This window comes from Simochromis diagramma, unplaced genomic scaffold (genome assembly GCF_900408965.1).
Source record: "Simochromis diagramma unplaced genomic scaffold, fSimDia1.1 OVJJ01000816.1, whole genome shotgun sequence".
Classification (NCBI taxonomy): Eukaryota; Metazoa; Chordata; class Actinopteri; order Cichliformes; family Cichlidae; genus Simochromis; species Simochromis diagramma.
The window spans coordinates 18,087,166-18,102,328 of record NW_024386908.1 but is presented as its reverse complement, the minus strand read 5'-3'; the positions used below and the strand labels follow the sequence as shown (position 1 = coordinate 18,102,328).

At 40.2% G+C, this 15,163-nt stretch overlaps 1 protein-coding gene across 4 annotated transcripts; it reads right to left on the bottom strand.

Moving 5' to 3' along the window:
- Window positions 1–1,189: 1,189 nt before the first annotated feature.
- Window positions 1,190–15,141, bottom strand: mdm2 (MDM2 proto-oncogene). 4 transcript variants are annotated; one of them, XM_040035852.1, is made up of 12 exons: window positions 14,809–15,141; window positions 9,056–9,126; window positions 8,892–8,966; window positions 6,741–6,874; window positions 6,594–6,643; window positions 6,214–6,272; window positions 5,179–5,266; window positions 4,887–5,080; window positions 4,676–4,807; window positions 4,514–4,585; window positions 4,251–4,428; window positions 1,190–3,438 (listed from the first exon to the last, which is right to left on the bottom strand). In XM_040035852.1, exons 2-12 carry the CDS (start codon window positions 9,107–9,109, stop codon window positions 2,900–2,902), a joined length of 1,575 nt encoding a protein of 524 aa, XP_039891786.1. In that variant the 5' UTR covers window positions 9,110–9,126; window positions 14,809–15,141; the 3' UTR covers window positions 1,190–2,899. The 4 variants fall into 4 exon arrangements, with proteins under 4 accessions (XP_039891786.1, XP_039891789.1, XP_039891788.1 ...); XM_040035855.1 differs by lacking the exon at window positions 14,809–15,141 and adding an exon at window positions 11,823–12,355; XM_040035854.1 differs by lacking the exon at window positions 14,809–15,141 and adding an exon at window positions 11,828–12,355.
- Between the last annotated feature and the right edge of the window lie 22 nt (window positions 15,142–15,163).

Genomic DNA, 15,163 nt, shown 5'->3' with positions numbered 1-15,163 from the left:
GCGTTAACTGAACTTCAAAACAGAGCTACCTAGATCACTTAAATTACACAATTGAAAGCATATGTGTGTTGTTTGTGTATTTATACACAAGCACTCATATATATTCAAATAATTTTTTTTTATTAAATGTTCATTTACTTGTTACTATCACACACCAAATCCGGTCGTTGGCACTTGCTGGCTTGTGTCGCCACTAACAAAAGCTCAACACTGCGCCTAGCATCCTGGAGCACTTCTGTTGCCTTTTGTACGTGTTTTGGAGTTTTTACGTGTTTTGGAGTTTGTACATGCTTCGGAGTTTTTACATGCTTCAGGGTTTGTACGTGTTTTGAAGTTTTTACGTGCTTTGTCTCTAGGGGCCACCATAAATAGACATTTATTTATTCACTCCACATAAAATGTAATAAATAAATCATATAATACAAAAATCAACTATTCACATTTCAACTTTTAACTATTTAAATTTTCAGCTTTTTCCTTTTAAACAAATTTAAAGTGAAACAACACAAAACACTGCAAACCACAACACAATTAAATATAAATTAAAATATGAAAACAAAAAGAACATGCATAGTCTCTGTCATATGGGCCCGCATGAATAAACTTTCTGAATCCTTTATCATCTGCAACTGAAAATAGTTGTGGATGATTACTATACCTTTCTAATGTGACGTTGTTGTCCCTGGCTCTCTTTCTCTGTCTCTCCCTCCCGCTCTGTTCCTGTGCTACTGAGTGTAACTACCACCCCTTTCTCCTCATCCCAGCGCAAAGCACAAGGTTCGCATGCTGAGTGAAGCGGAAAGAAAGTGCGAGAGAGGGTGAGAGAAAGAAAAAACAAAACAAAAACAAACCCACGGCTCGCGATGAGGACCCGGATCGCGTCGTTCACATCAAAGACCCGGCTCTAAGAGCAGTTTCGTTCGCGACCGACACATCGCTACAGTGTGGACGGTAGGCCAAAACGGAGAGAAACGATGTGTTTTCCAACAAAAAAGCATTAGTGTGGACGTAGCCTTAATAACAAAAATTCACGTGCTTTACCTTGTGGTAATTACCAATACTTAGGACACTGTTATATTTCTCACCCGATACAAAAGGTGTGAAGATTGTTTCCAGAAGCATTATGGGAATTGTATTTCCAAACTTAAAATATGTGTGTTTGTAATGTAAATAAATGACAGACCCGTGGTTAGAGAAGTAAAACTTTATTTAGTTTCACAGGAAACATTAAATTTATCTTATTATCCAAAAAAAGCTTTCAGAAACATTTCTTAAATAAACTTGAGTATTTTAAATAAATAAATATCAAAGATGTTCAACACTCCATTTTAACGGCAATAATTTCTCAATAATTAAACAACTTTCAAAGAAATTTCCAGAAAAACCTGAAAACATGTCAAAGAAATTTCCAGTAGTTAAATATATGCATGAAAATGAATTTGGGTTCCTTTCAATGACACTTGCCAAAAAAGGGTCAGAAATTAAATGCCGCTAAAATAAAGCACTGCTCGATGTTAGCACCCTCGGACACTTTCAGATGTCGGCGGCGTCGTGCACCATGCAGCGTCAGAGCCCTTTGGGTTTTTAATCCGGTTAAGGTGAACTCATCTCAAGGGAGAAGCTGAGATACAGAACGAGGCGATCCAGGAGCGAGCGAGCTTGGCGGAGGCGACAGAGAGCTGGCGCAGAAATGATTCAGGGTCGAGTGCCATTTACAAGACGCGGCCGATGCTTCTAAAGTTTGCATCATACAAAATATAATTAACACATTCTAAAAATATCTCTCTTTGCCACAGAGCGCCACACCTGTCCACACCAGAACACTAAATGTGGTCTAAGCCTCAAAATAACTGACAACAAAAATCTCCCGTTTTTTAAAATGTCGGCTTAAAAAACCTCAAAGATCTACAAAATGTCTGAAAGCTAGCTGTGGAGATGTTTCCATCAAATTTCAAGGTGACACAAAAAACATTCAACAAGTTACAACTTCTCACATTTGAGCTCCACCTCCATCTGTTTTCTGATTAATGATTTAGTGAAGAACATTTCTAAAACTTTTCAGAAATAGCCTCTGCCGAATTTAGTTTTCACCACCAGCAGTTTCTTCATTCATTTTAGCATTACTTCCATTTTTCAATATATGCTGCCATTAAATAAAGTTTACATTTACTCATGCACCATCTTGTGGTGCGAAATGGTATTACATTAAGGTAGAACTCAGCCTTGGTTTAAGGTGGCATCTCTTTAACACCACACACAGGTGTTTTGAGAATAAAGTCATAGCTGTGTTTCTTAATATTTACTGATATTTAAAGATTTAGTTAATTTTGTGAGGTTCTAAACTATTTTTAAATAAAAAGTCTTTAAAATGCAGCAGGAAAAAGAAAAATCTCAGATCTAATATTCTGGTCTTTTTCCACTGCTGTTCATATGAAATTCTGGGGGCTTCTGTTTGTAGGACTTTCATAATGATGGTGGAGCTTTAGAGGGCGTGGACCTGAGATTGACCAGTGAAGATGAGTGTTTATGTAAGCTGCGCCAAAATACAGAAAGCAAAACAGAAGAAACGACACCAACCATTTAAAAAAAAAAAAAAAAGAAAAAAGAAACCCGAAGCAAAGGGAAGCTTGGCGTTACCCGACAGACCCTTGACGGGCTCATTCCAGAGGTTCAAGGACAGAGAAACAGTTCAAATAGCAGAATTATTAACTTTTTCAAGAAAATCTTCTCAGTTTTGAAGAAAGTGCCCGCATGTGCCCGAGAACTGAAAGTTTATTTTATTTGGGATTTAGTCAAAGTAAATCTGCAGTTATTCTGAAGTTTGTGGAAGTCCACATGTGAGAACACCAGCTGTGAATGCTCACATGAATGGGCGGTGTGTGGGGGCAAGGGCGTGGTCTCAGCTGAGGTAGGTGAGGATGACAGACTGGATGGGCAGCCTGCAGACTGGGCACAGTTTGTTCCTCTTCTTCAGCTTCCTGGCGCAGACGTAGCAGGACATAAGGTGTCCGGTCCGTCCGTGCACGATGCAGCCATTCTTTGGTCGCGACTGACAGATGAGGCAGGGGTCCAGGCACGAGTCCGGCAGACGCCACTCCGCCGAAACGCTGCGCTCCATATCGGGGACTTGCATGGTAGGAGGAGCAGCTGGAGCTGCAGCTGGAGCTGGGGAAGGTGGGAGAAGCTCCTGAGAATCAATGGAGGATGAGTGTGAGGAAGAGGAGGGCTGGGATTCGGGAGTCCAGAGCTTCTCCTGTGAATAGGAGGAGGAAGGCTGGGAGCATGAGAGGAGATCCTGGGAGTTTGGTGCGGAGGAGGCGGAGTCAGCAGCGGCGGAGGAGCAGGTGGAGTCGGACACACACTGCGAGTGCAGAGGAGGAGGAGTTTTTAATCTTTTCCCATCTGGAACATCGACTCCGTTCTCCTCCATTTCAGAACCTGCAGGACACAAATCAATCAATCGATTAGCAGATTATCTGTCACCGAAGATGAAACTGACAGCAAGCTGCAGTTCCTCAAGTGGCCACTTGGGGAAAAAGTGAGCCAGTCAGCACCTGCAGGCTCTCACCTGAACATCTCTGTGCTCTTCTGGAGCGTTTTTAATTAAATTATTCAATTTCTAATACTACTACTACTAATTATAATAATAATAAGAGACTTGAAAATGATTTCTACATTCATTTTGTGATTGGCTATTCATTAGAAAGTGTCTGCAGAGAGGGATGTGCACCAAAAATCAAGTATCAGCTACATAGATCTGAGATGAGGTGTACAGCAGCAGCTTGTCTCTTTTTCCTCTCTGCCTAATGATTGGTTTTCTAAATTGTCGCTTCAGTATTCTGATGTAGACAATCATCACCAGTGGTTTTAGGTAGGCTGTGTCTGACTAATATGAAATAATCTGAGTGATGTGTAATTCTGCACAGGTGTGTTGACATTGGCACACAGGGACATCTGACCTGGTTTTATAGACTGAAGATATTCTGGGGGTTTTCTAACCTTTACACTCGTCATTGATTCACTGGAGATTTCCCTTTGTTATTTGAAAACACCGGCTCTGTGCTTTTTTTTGTTTTTTGTTTTTTTTTTTTTTTGGGGGGGGGGGGGGGGGGGGGGTAATGTTAAATGAAGGAGTCCAAACTTGATTGACTTTTGAAACGTCCGTGTCCCCCTTCTTTCGTTTGCACCTCTTTGACAGCATTACTCTGAAAACAAACTACTTTGGTCTCTGTAGTCATGATAAGATTTACCTGGAGGTTCTTTGGCAGCTGATAGGTTGGTCGGCTTTGTGGGCAGGGCTTTAGGGCTGGAGGAGCCACAGTTGACGGACACATCAGGTAGCCAATCCTGGCGCAGATCCCAGCAGCGGAGGCAGTTTCTGGGCAGAGGAGGGTTCAACTCATCGCATTTCGCACAGCGCCAGTAATCCTGAGGGGAAAACACTCCATTACACCTGAACAACTTGCGTAAGTGTGTGGCTTTGTGTCATCTGTGTGTTTGTGCAGCAACTCACAGCTTCAGTAATTTCTGTGTCTTCATCAAAGGAGTCGTCGTCATCTGCTTCGAAGATTGTGACCTCATACACCTGCAGCACACAGACAAGATGGCTATTAGTAACGTTGTCGAGCCAAGGTAGATGTTTAATGGCCAGCTCGGTCTATTAAGTGGTTCTTACCTGATCATCAGCAGAGAGAGAAGCATCATCTTCATTGTAATCATCTGAATCTATGGACTCAACTTCAAATTCAACACTGAAGTTGTCGCTGTCAGAGTCTGACGCTGCGTCCGTGACCTCTGACCTCCCAGACTAAACACACACAGAGTCCACATTACACATTATAAATCAACACAGGCTCAATAAACCACTGATTGTGCGTCATGCTCACTGTGCTGTGCGAGTCAGATGATTGGCTGCTGTGTCTTTCTCGCCCGCTCCCAAGTCCTCCAATCACACACCAGGACAGGCTGTCGTCGAACGTCAGCGAGTAGCTGTCAGACCGTCTCCTTTTCGTGCCTCCCTCTTCCTCCTCCTCCTCTGAGTCTTCTTCAACATCCCCGTCGTCTACACTGTGTGAGGGACCTGCAGACAAAAGGTGGGCGGAGTTTGGTTAAACAGTTAAACACCTTGAATGAAATGGTGGTGGAGTTAGTGCTGGTACATCTTGAGGAGAAACTCACCTGGCTCATTGCTCCTGCAGCTCCACCTTCTCCTCCTCCTTCTCCTCCTCCTGTCAGGCGATGAAGAGCAACCTTCTGTTTCTGCCGCCTGAAAGCACAAACACGTTTTTGAGCTGATTTTCAAACTTTTAAACTCTTGTTGGGCCATAGAATAATCACCAAATTCCATGTGACTTTTAAATTAGATCATACACATTAGATTTTTTTATGATCATCATCCTCAAAAGGTTCAATTTCTCCCAAACACAAAACAAAAAAGTCACACAAAGGCAAGAAGGAAAGACTGGAGCCTCCTGGTGTGCAGCCAGATGTGTCTGAGTATGTGTGTTAATAGGATAATGTGGCTTGTGTTCTAATGCCACAATTGAGTTAACTAATAATACAGCAAAACACTTTGTTTGTTGGTTTTTGGTGTTTTTTTGTCTTTAAAAATTCGGCTGCAGCTCGTTCGTGGTTAAAGTGTATGTTTGGATTATTTAGCCACAAACAGCAGCAGCACAAATTCAAAGTTTTACAGTTTGCCTGCTCTTTACGTTCACCGCCGCCCTCTTGGATTGTTAAGCTGGGGTTACTGGGACTGCTTTGCTGAGAAATCTGAGTTTCCAACTCAATCAGGAATTCACTATAATAGCGGTTTGAGTGCTCAGCAAGAGTAGAATGTTTCTTTCTGTAATTCAGAAGGAAGTCTGTGAACGTGTCAGTAAATATATTCCTCAGTGAAGACTGCAGCAGTGTTTTTGCTTCTTAGGTGGACTCATAACTGGAGTTGAGTGCACCTGGAAGTAATTCTCTCGTAAGCTGGAATGGTTCAGAGGTTGGAGCTTGTAAAATGGTCCAAAATAGCCTGTGTGAATAGCACAAGGTGAAACTTTACTTCTAGTTTATTCTAAACTTCTTAAATGCTGCGCTCACAGTGAGGGAAAGGAAGCTGAAGGTACGTAAATGTGAAGGAACAAACCCGGGCTAGAAATATCGAAGGTTTATCTGGCAAAAACACAATAGACGTAGAGAATCCAAACATGGTGTGCGTCTTACCTCCGTCCTTCTGTCTGTCTGACTGCTGCTGTGCGGCTCACTCAGACTTGTTGTTGATTCTAAAGAGAGTGTTTGTCAGAGTCAGACCAGCAGGATATCAACTATATATACACAAACACACACACCCTCAATATTTAGAAAGTATGCCTTTATCCTCCAGAAGGAAAAGCAGGTGGAGGTCTAACATTTCTTCCCCAAAAGTCAGAAAAACAAGTTAATTTGGAGTCAACTGGTGTTTACACAGAACCAAAACAGCTCAATTTTAGCCCCTTGGCTTTCCACCTGTGGGCACTTCAGGGGATGTAAGACTGGATATTTTCGGACCACAAAGGTGTAGCTGTATTTAATAATGTGCCTCGTGTGCAAAATGCGATTCCTACCTGGACTCCTGACAGCCACCAGGTTCTTGGTGATCATTGCAAACAGAACCCTGAAACAGAAAAACATCACATATTTTATTTAAAGGGTTTTTTTTCCTTTTAGTGAGTCTGAAGGACCAAAAGCTTCATCCTCTACCACTCACTCACCGCGGCTCTTTCACGGAGAAGCTGTCGACTCCCAGCACACGGCCCAGAGCATCCTGGGCGCAGTGGACGATGTGTTGCTGCTTCTGGTCGTACAGCTGCTTCTGGATGATGTACTGACCCAGGTAGAACATTACCTGCAAAAACACAGAGATACATCGTGGGATGCTTGTAGGATGCACATGCTAATTATTACGTTTGGGTGTTTTGTTATTGTGGTTTTTAAACATCAGCAATTTTACCACCATTACAAGACTGCAGTCAGATTAGCTGAAGTTATGCACTCTGAAAAAGGATAAGCTGAGTTTCTTCTCTTTTCTCTACATCCAGAAAACACTGTTCAGGTGTTCTTTGTTGATCACACATATAATTACAGCGTTTATCTTGCCTCAAAACTGGAAACTCTGCATGTTCCTGTTGGTTCTGGAGCTTTTGATGAGCAAACATGGAATTTATTAGTAAAGTATTTTCCAAAGCAAATTTTATTTCCTTTTTAAACGCAACAAAAATCGTTAATATGCATGAAAAATCCTAATAATATGGGCTGCTTGTAGCTTTTGTTAGTGGGCGTTTTCTTCTCAACATCTAAGCTGCAGCAACAAATGAGAAAAAAGAAATCCAAGTCACAGATGATGAGCTCACAAAGAAAACAAAACAATGTATAAATAAATAACGGTGCAAAAAAATAATACAACCGCAGGGTCTGTTTATAGAGCTTAACACAACGAAGACCACTGCCCCCATTTGGATTCCACGATGGTGGAGCTAAGGTTTGTGAACTGCAAAAGAGAAAATCAAAACGACACTGAAGACTGGCATAAGAGTGAGATGCAAATGACAAGGATTTAACCTTCAAAATAAAAGACCACGGGCAGGGGGACTGTCCAGAAATTAAAAAGTGTCTATATGTGGGAAGCACAGCAGACATGAGACTGAGAGGGAAAATGAGTCGAATAGGGAATCCTGGAAAAATCATGAGGATGAACTAAAGGAGAGCTGGGGTGAGTCTCAAAGTTCTCCTTTTTTCACGCTGTCTTCATTAAAAGGCCAAAACACCATTTTTTCTGCATTGGTAATAGGTCTTCGCAGTGACCAGTAATTTCCAGCTACCACGCAGCTCGATCACACCAGTGTACCATGGAAAAGCTTGGTCACAATCACAATAGCAGCAATAACAGCAGAGAGTCTGAAACTTTCAGGGGCAACCAGCAGTGACGTGTCAACCGAGTACCACAAATGTCAATGACAGCAACGACAGCGTGCGAAATCACCTCCGGCAACTCGGGGTGGGTGGGCGGGTCCCACGCTAGCCTTCAGACTTTTCTAAACTTTCAGAGAAGCAACTGAAGCGAATAAGAGCGCAGTTCAGTGTAGTAAATACAATAAAGGGGTTACCTAGGCAACCAGAGCCTGGAACATCCGCTATTGACGCGCGATGAGCAAATTGCTTCCTGTTTAGCTGTACGAAAGCAAAAAGAACAATCAAACACTTAAAATAGTTTTGCACTTATAGTTTGTAAAGTTTCTTAAGACTTTCTGCAACTTGCTTTTTTATTCTGTCTTTCGTTACATCCTGCCTTTTTTTTTTTAAACATTTTCTTTTTTTGCATGCCAAAGAGCAAAGTGAACTGGACTCAAATATCTTGTAAGTGTGCACAAACTTGGCCGAATAAAGATGACATGCACGTTTCTGATAACGATTTTTAAATATGTAATCGTAACACCACCAGAGACAATATATATATCACATTTTATCATTTTTACTTTGCTGAGCTCATCCTGCATTTTACTTTATTGAGCCGATTTTATTACAGCTGTGTCTAATGTTTTGGCTGCTGTGATAGCAGATTTTTGGACAGAAAAAGCATATTTAATCCTCACCTACTATCTGCAACGTATGACTGCAAACTTCACCACAAGGTGGCAATGTTTCATCATAAAGTGTGCAAATGCAGTATGAGGCAGGTGTTTTAGGCAGGAGGGGGCAGTGGTAGTAAAGGAAGTTCTGGGTTCATTCATTCATTGCTGTCTGTGAATGCAGGTCCGGTAACAGTCCTAACACCACCTGACGACACCCCTCACACATCAAAGCCGACAAAAAGACCGTCTCAAAGCTCCCGGTGAAATGTGGAGCAGTAAATGGAAATGCTGTACCTCCTTCATGGTGAAAACATCTTTAGTGGCTCCAGCGTGCTGCAGCAAAGAGCAGAACTCTACCTTTGGTCTCACCTGAACGCACACAGAGAGGAAAACGTTAAGTCACACAGTCAGTGAAGAGTTACGAGCACATGAAGAAGTCGGGAACTTGCCGCCCTCACCAGTTTGTTGTCGTCCTCCGTGGTCCAGGTGTTGGTATCACTGTCGGCTGACATGGTGAAGCTGATTGTCCCTGCACGCCAACACACAGCAGATTATGACAGATTACATAAACCAGTACAGTATTTTTTAAACATAATAGATTTGGAAAAAGCGCTCCTAAAGTAAATCTTTTTCACAGCGTAAGACAGATTAGGCATTCATCATTAGCATTAGTTATATTTCTTTGAAGTCCTCCCCCTCCATCTGCAGCACTGCAATATAAACCCGGATACAGAAAGTATAATCCCGGGCTTACTGTGTAAATATTATCATCTTCTTCGTCTGCGTTTAATCTGCCTGGTTTAAAAAGTTAATTTAACCTTTTAAGATGATGCAGGTTTGTTTAAAGCAAATCAAATCACTTTTATTGTCACATCACATGTGCAGGTACACTGGTACAGTACATGTGAGTGAAATTCTTGTGTGCGAGCTTCACAAGCAACAGAGGTGTGCAAAAAGTACAATAACATAAGAACAAGCAAAATATAAGAACGGCTAAATCTGAGAATTATATGAATATAAGAGTGTACAATATTACTGAATGTGAATACTAAATATGTAGTGTGTGTGTGTGTGTGTGTGTGTGTGTGTGTGTGTGTGTGTGTGTGTACACATATTTTACAAATTAAATAGAGTAAACAATAAAATAAAATATCTAAAATATACAGAGCATGCCGACCGCCTGGTGTTGACTGAGAGCAGCCGGTTCCTTTTCTGTGTTTTTATTTTGCTTACACAAAAACACATCTGGAGGAAAAACCTCGGCCCTGGACGAGGGCTGCTGAGCCTCCAACTGTGGATCATTTAACTGAAGAAACCACTCACGTGTCGAGCTGATACTTGAATCAGATATCGGTAATGAAAAAAGCAGATCAATGTGGCCAATCTATTGAAATCTGTCCTCTGATTATTAGATTCATTACTCTGTGATGCAGCAAAGCAAAAAATAATCATTTGTGCATTTACAAAATTCAGCTTATTCATTCAAGACTGGTACGAGTTTTGCATTCTGTACTGAAAACACCTGCAGTCAAGGTACTTGTACACTAGGAATGGATCAGTGCATCTTCACCTGAAAGTCTGAGGCACCCTACCTGACCGAAGTTTGTGTATTTCCCTATTTGATAAACAAAAAATGCCAGCTGCCATTAAACCCCGAAGAAGAAGCTCTGTCCCAGAATTCATAGCGCAGCCCAGCTCAGTTTCCAACAATGGCGGCAGCTAGTTAGTTTTAATATTACTCTTATTATTCTTTCTGGGTCACAAAATAAACGTTTAACATATTTTCAGGTGAGAATATAGCTGTGTAAACCTCAAATATCTGCTCAGTTTATCAAGACACCACATATTTTCAAAAGCTAGCGCGATAGCGAGCCGGGGGCAAGGCTCACTAGAGCCGTTGAGAACACCGGACTCCTGGCAAATCGTTTTCAAACCCACCGCCGTCTTTCGCTACTCAGGTTAAACATATATAAGTCACTTAGATAACTTAAAAATGTTATTGTTTGGCTTTTTTTTAGTGTTTTATTTGTTCCTGAGTAAATCGGTTTGGCTGAGATTAAAGTTATAGTTTTTACACAGCTGAATAAACTTCAAGCAGACAACTGATTATCAGAAGTGTGAGATGCTCGAGAATATACTCCGGTGTCCTGTTATATTTTAGATAGCAAGGAGTTTATTAAACGTCACCGAAACAATCTGCAAATTTCATTAAAATTTAATAAACTATCATCTTGTCTTTATTTTTAGTTAGCACATACCTTAAACACTTAAAGCTGTAAGCTAATGATAGTTATATAAGAGCAGATGCTGCTGGTGCAATAAGCTGTGTTTTACGTCCAATGGATGCATGATCTGATTAGTCGACTAATCGCAAAAATAATCGGTGACTAGTCGACTATCAAAATAATCGTTTGTGGCAGCCCTAGCCGTAAATAGCTTGTTTAGCGACACCACAAAACAAACAATAGCGTAACATGAAACCATAGATGTTTTCATGTCGTTATATCGAACAGCCCTAAAGCCTGGTGATTTTTATTTTTGTGGAGGGCAGAAACCTCTTTGAGCAATAATCTGATCTAAATACTGAGTTCAACTGTAAACTCAGGAGCACAGGTATCAGTGCAGATATTGCCTGTGACTGTAATTAACAGGACATTTACTGATGTAAGTGGCTCATATTTACAGTATCTGATCAGTTGTGACCTGACATGGTGTTAAGATGAAAAGCTCTAAAATCAAAGTTATGGAAGATCTCTTTGTTTCTGTGATGTACAACCGGAATATAAATAACCACAGATATGTGCACAGGCTCCCAGCCACACTGATACCGAGCCAGGATTTCATAACCGGTGCATCACAAATTTTCATTCAGAGCAGAATGTCACTTTTCAACATTTTTCAACAGGCAAATAAAGCAAGAAAATGTAAAAAAACATCACACTGTCAGACTTTAACAGAATTTACTTACAGATATAAAACACATATTTACAGAAAACATTCAAAGAAGCTTGTACTAACTTTTTGTGTCAGTTTTGCTTAAAAAGTTACTGAATCTTTGCTTGTTTTTAACAACACAGACTGCAGTCCTGACACAACACCTGACAGACAGATCAACTCAATAACCATCCAGTCTTTTTGCATTAGCACCAGGTTAATGCTTAATTAATCAGCTGTTAAAAGTCTAAAATGTTTTCCAGTATTCAAGGAATAAAATGAAGTCCTTACCTTACCTTACGTATATGCAGGGGAAATAAATCCGTTTTAGCAGCTCATCTTGTGCAAATAAAGGCAGATAAAGTGCAGAAAGAGTGGATCAGGGCAGAGCTGCAGCCTCTTATAGACCTGCTCAGACATGTCAGGACTAGACCAGTTTAAAGGCCTGGCCTAGTCTGACTGGGGCCTATCATGCCCTGACTCAGCTGTACTGTAGGACTGGAACAGCTGATTCAATCATAGAGCTTCTGTAGACAAGCCAGGGCTAGTCTGCATTGACTCATCCTATCAAAGTTACATAACCACACTAACCAGAGTGCTGGTTATCTCACTAACCAGGACTAGTCTTAGCCAGATAACCAGGGCCAAATCAGGGGCGCAACACCTGCTTGATCTGAGCACAGGAAACCGGGAAGATCAGCGCAATACTTAATTCTCCAATTTATTATTTATTCCAACCAAAAGTGTTTTTTACATATACCTTTTCTTTCTGGTCTCAAGTCAAAAACACAAAATTAGACCTAAAAGACAATATATTAAAATAAGTCATAAATAAGAGTTCTTCTATTCTATTTCTATTTTTGTTTAATTTTCTGTTTTCAGTTCTTTTTTTCCTTGTTTATTTTTTATTATACATTAAAAAATATATTTTTTAAATATTTTTCTTTGTTTCAGTGTTAGTTTCACACTTCTGTTTTTTAAATGTTGTTTCTAAATGTAGCTTTTTGAAATGCACAGACTTCTGTTAAATAATGTAACATAGACAGGCTGGCTTAAAGGCCCATTCAGATTTTCTTTTAAATCAAACACTGTAAAATCTAGTTTTTATTTTGATTAACAAAAATGTGGTTTCACACTTTTTAGTTTAAATCTGGTTAACTATGATGACTAAGACTGGACCTTGTTCTTTCGGTTACTGTAAAAAGACACTTATTGATTGGATTTTAAATTTTCCAACAACCCTGTGAGAGCCTGTGAGACTTTGCTGGAAACTGTAAAAATAAAAAAACAAAGCAAAAACAGAAAGCCCTGTTTCCACAGAGGTGCAGGACTTTATTTTAAAGTGCACCCACACAGTTCAGAGGTGTAAACTACAAATGGCAGTGGCTCAGAGATGGAGAAGACCAACCTGACCACAGTACACCGGGGTCGCCAGACATGACAGCAGCACTCAAAAGTCACGCTCAACAAAAAACAGCCATAAGTTTATCTGTTGATTTACCAGCTCACCAGGGACATAAGTTTAAAGTTCACATTTTTCTAATAACGATTTCATTTTTGTTTTTGCAGGAATAATCAGCAAACAAAAACAAAACATACATGACATAAAAATATTTGTATGGGCCAAATTATGTGGTATTCCCAGGTTCAGGTTTGCTCTTTGGGGATGGCACCCAACTCATTTGACAAAAAAAAATAAAAATGCATCTGACGGTTACTGCTAAATATCTGATCAAAATCTCCATTAATCTTGGGTAAATTAAACCTCCAACCGGGCTCAAAATTGAGCTTTAGGATTGGCTTAACGCTGTCTGTCTGCATACGTTCATTTTCAGATCGCTGGATAAACAAAAGTGTCTGATTCTGATTTAAAGCAGCAAACAGACCAGAAACTGCTGAGAATACGAGATATTCTCAGCCATCTTAAAGCAAATCAACATAATTTCATTAACAGCACAAAATCCATCAGATCAAAAATGAAAACAATTGTATTGTTTTTGGCTTTGATTATTCAGGTTTTTTCTTTTTTTCTAAGTTGAATAAATCCAGAGATAAATAAAGATGATTGTTTTGTGCTTTTTTACTGAACTATGTAGCTTTTATTAACCCTCTTATTTCTTGTAATGATTTAACTTCTGAGGTGTTTTTGTTTTACTAACAGCATGTGGTCACCGTTTCCCTATTAAATTACTAATCTATTGATTTTGTTTCACATTGTCTACACATTGCTATGGCTGTAACCTCTGTACCTCACAGTCTTCCACCTGGAATAAAACCACATTATGAAGAAAGCTTTGTTTGCCGTTTCAGACCCAGAAATTAAACTGCATGTAATAAAATTTAACACAAATTGTTAACACAACTATGATAATCTAATTAATGCAACAATGTGAGGCAAATAAACATGTTTAACCTTATTTTATGAATGATTATTATTATTAACTTTATCTGCATTGAACTGTGAACATACACAAAATGCTTAAACTAATTATCTTACAGTGCTACTTTTACTACTTCAGCCTGAGTAATCTTATTGCTGTTCCTGTGTGCACCACTTCCCCATGTCTTCTGTTTTTATGAGCACATCACTAGTATCCAAAACTGATATTGCATACAAATAAACTTCTTGTCTTTTAAGGATCCTAAAAGAGCTGCCAAGGTGAAGCCAGTACACTTTGTACTTTGTAATTTTTCCCCGCAAACAGCTGACCGGCTGTGTGAGTCAGCTGCTAAACCGTGACAACTCAGAAAGGCAGGAAGGTTTGCCCGGACATGTCCCGCTCACTCTCCTCTGTCTGAGTTTGTGTCTTACACACACAGATCTGAGAGAGCCCGGCCGGAACCTTTCATCACCTCTAACTGTATTATCTCACACTCATCGGAGGAAAATTAATGAGCAGATACTTCAAACTGACCGCAGACTTCAGGAGCTAAAATTAAAGGCCGATTATTGTTTTGTCTGCAGAGCGAGGTACTAAAGAGCTCAGTTGCTGGCTGCTAACAGTGGATAAAAACACACATCTACTTATAACTTTATGCATGAAGCAAAAACGAAATTTAGTAATACATTACCATAAATCAGATGTAAAAACGTCTCAATCTGAACAGTTAAATCCAATTTTCCCTGCGGTATTGACGGCTAACGCTGAAGCTTTAAATATACTTTTTACATATCCTTTAAACAGTAATTTTAAAAAAAACGCAGAGACTAGAAACCCACCAAAAGCATTAGTGTTAAAGCACAAAGAGTTATTTTAGAGTGATCGTTTTATCTTACCAGGATTGAGCAGACGGATTTGAGTTGCTAGAAAGCAGCGTCCACGGCGCTACTCAACGCGTGTCAACTTGATCAGGAAACCCCGAGGCTCCGCGGCCTGCTAGCCACAATATGCTATCAACTTGCTAACGCGGACTTCTGCTGCAGTTAGAGCGCTAAAATCTGGCGCAGAAAAGTTTAGCTGTTATTTACGCATATTTCTAATTCACTTGTGATGAAATAATATCCAACAACGACGTTAATCCAATAGTTTCCCGGACAGTTGAGCCACTTCTACTTAGTGTTTACAACGCTCGCCACTCAAAGGCTGTGACTTAGTCAGATGGCGCCCCTAGTGGCTAGGAAGCCGACACTT

Coding starts and splice junctions, on each gene's coding strand:
- mdm2 (XM_040035852.1), bottom strand. CDS start 9,109: ATGTCAGCCGACAGTGATACCAACACCTGGACCACGGAGGACGACAAC. Junction 4,586..4,675: donor CTCTCTCTGCTGATGATCAG/GTAAGAACCACT, acceptor TGTGTGCTGCAG/GTGTATGAGGTCACAATCTT. Junction 3,439..4,250: donor AGCTGCCAAAGAACCTCCAG/GTAAATCTTATC, acceptor TGTGTCCTGCAG/GTTCTGAAATGGAGGAGAAC.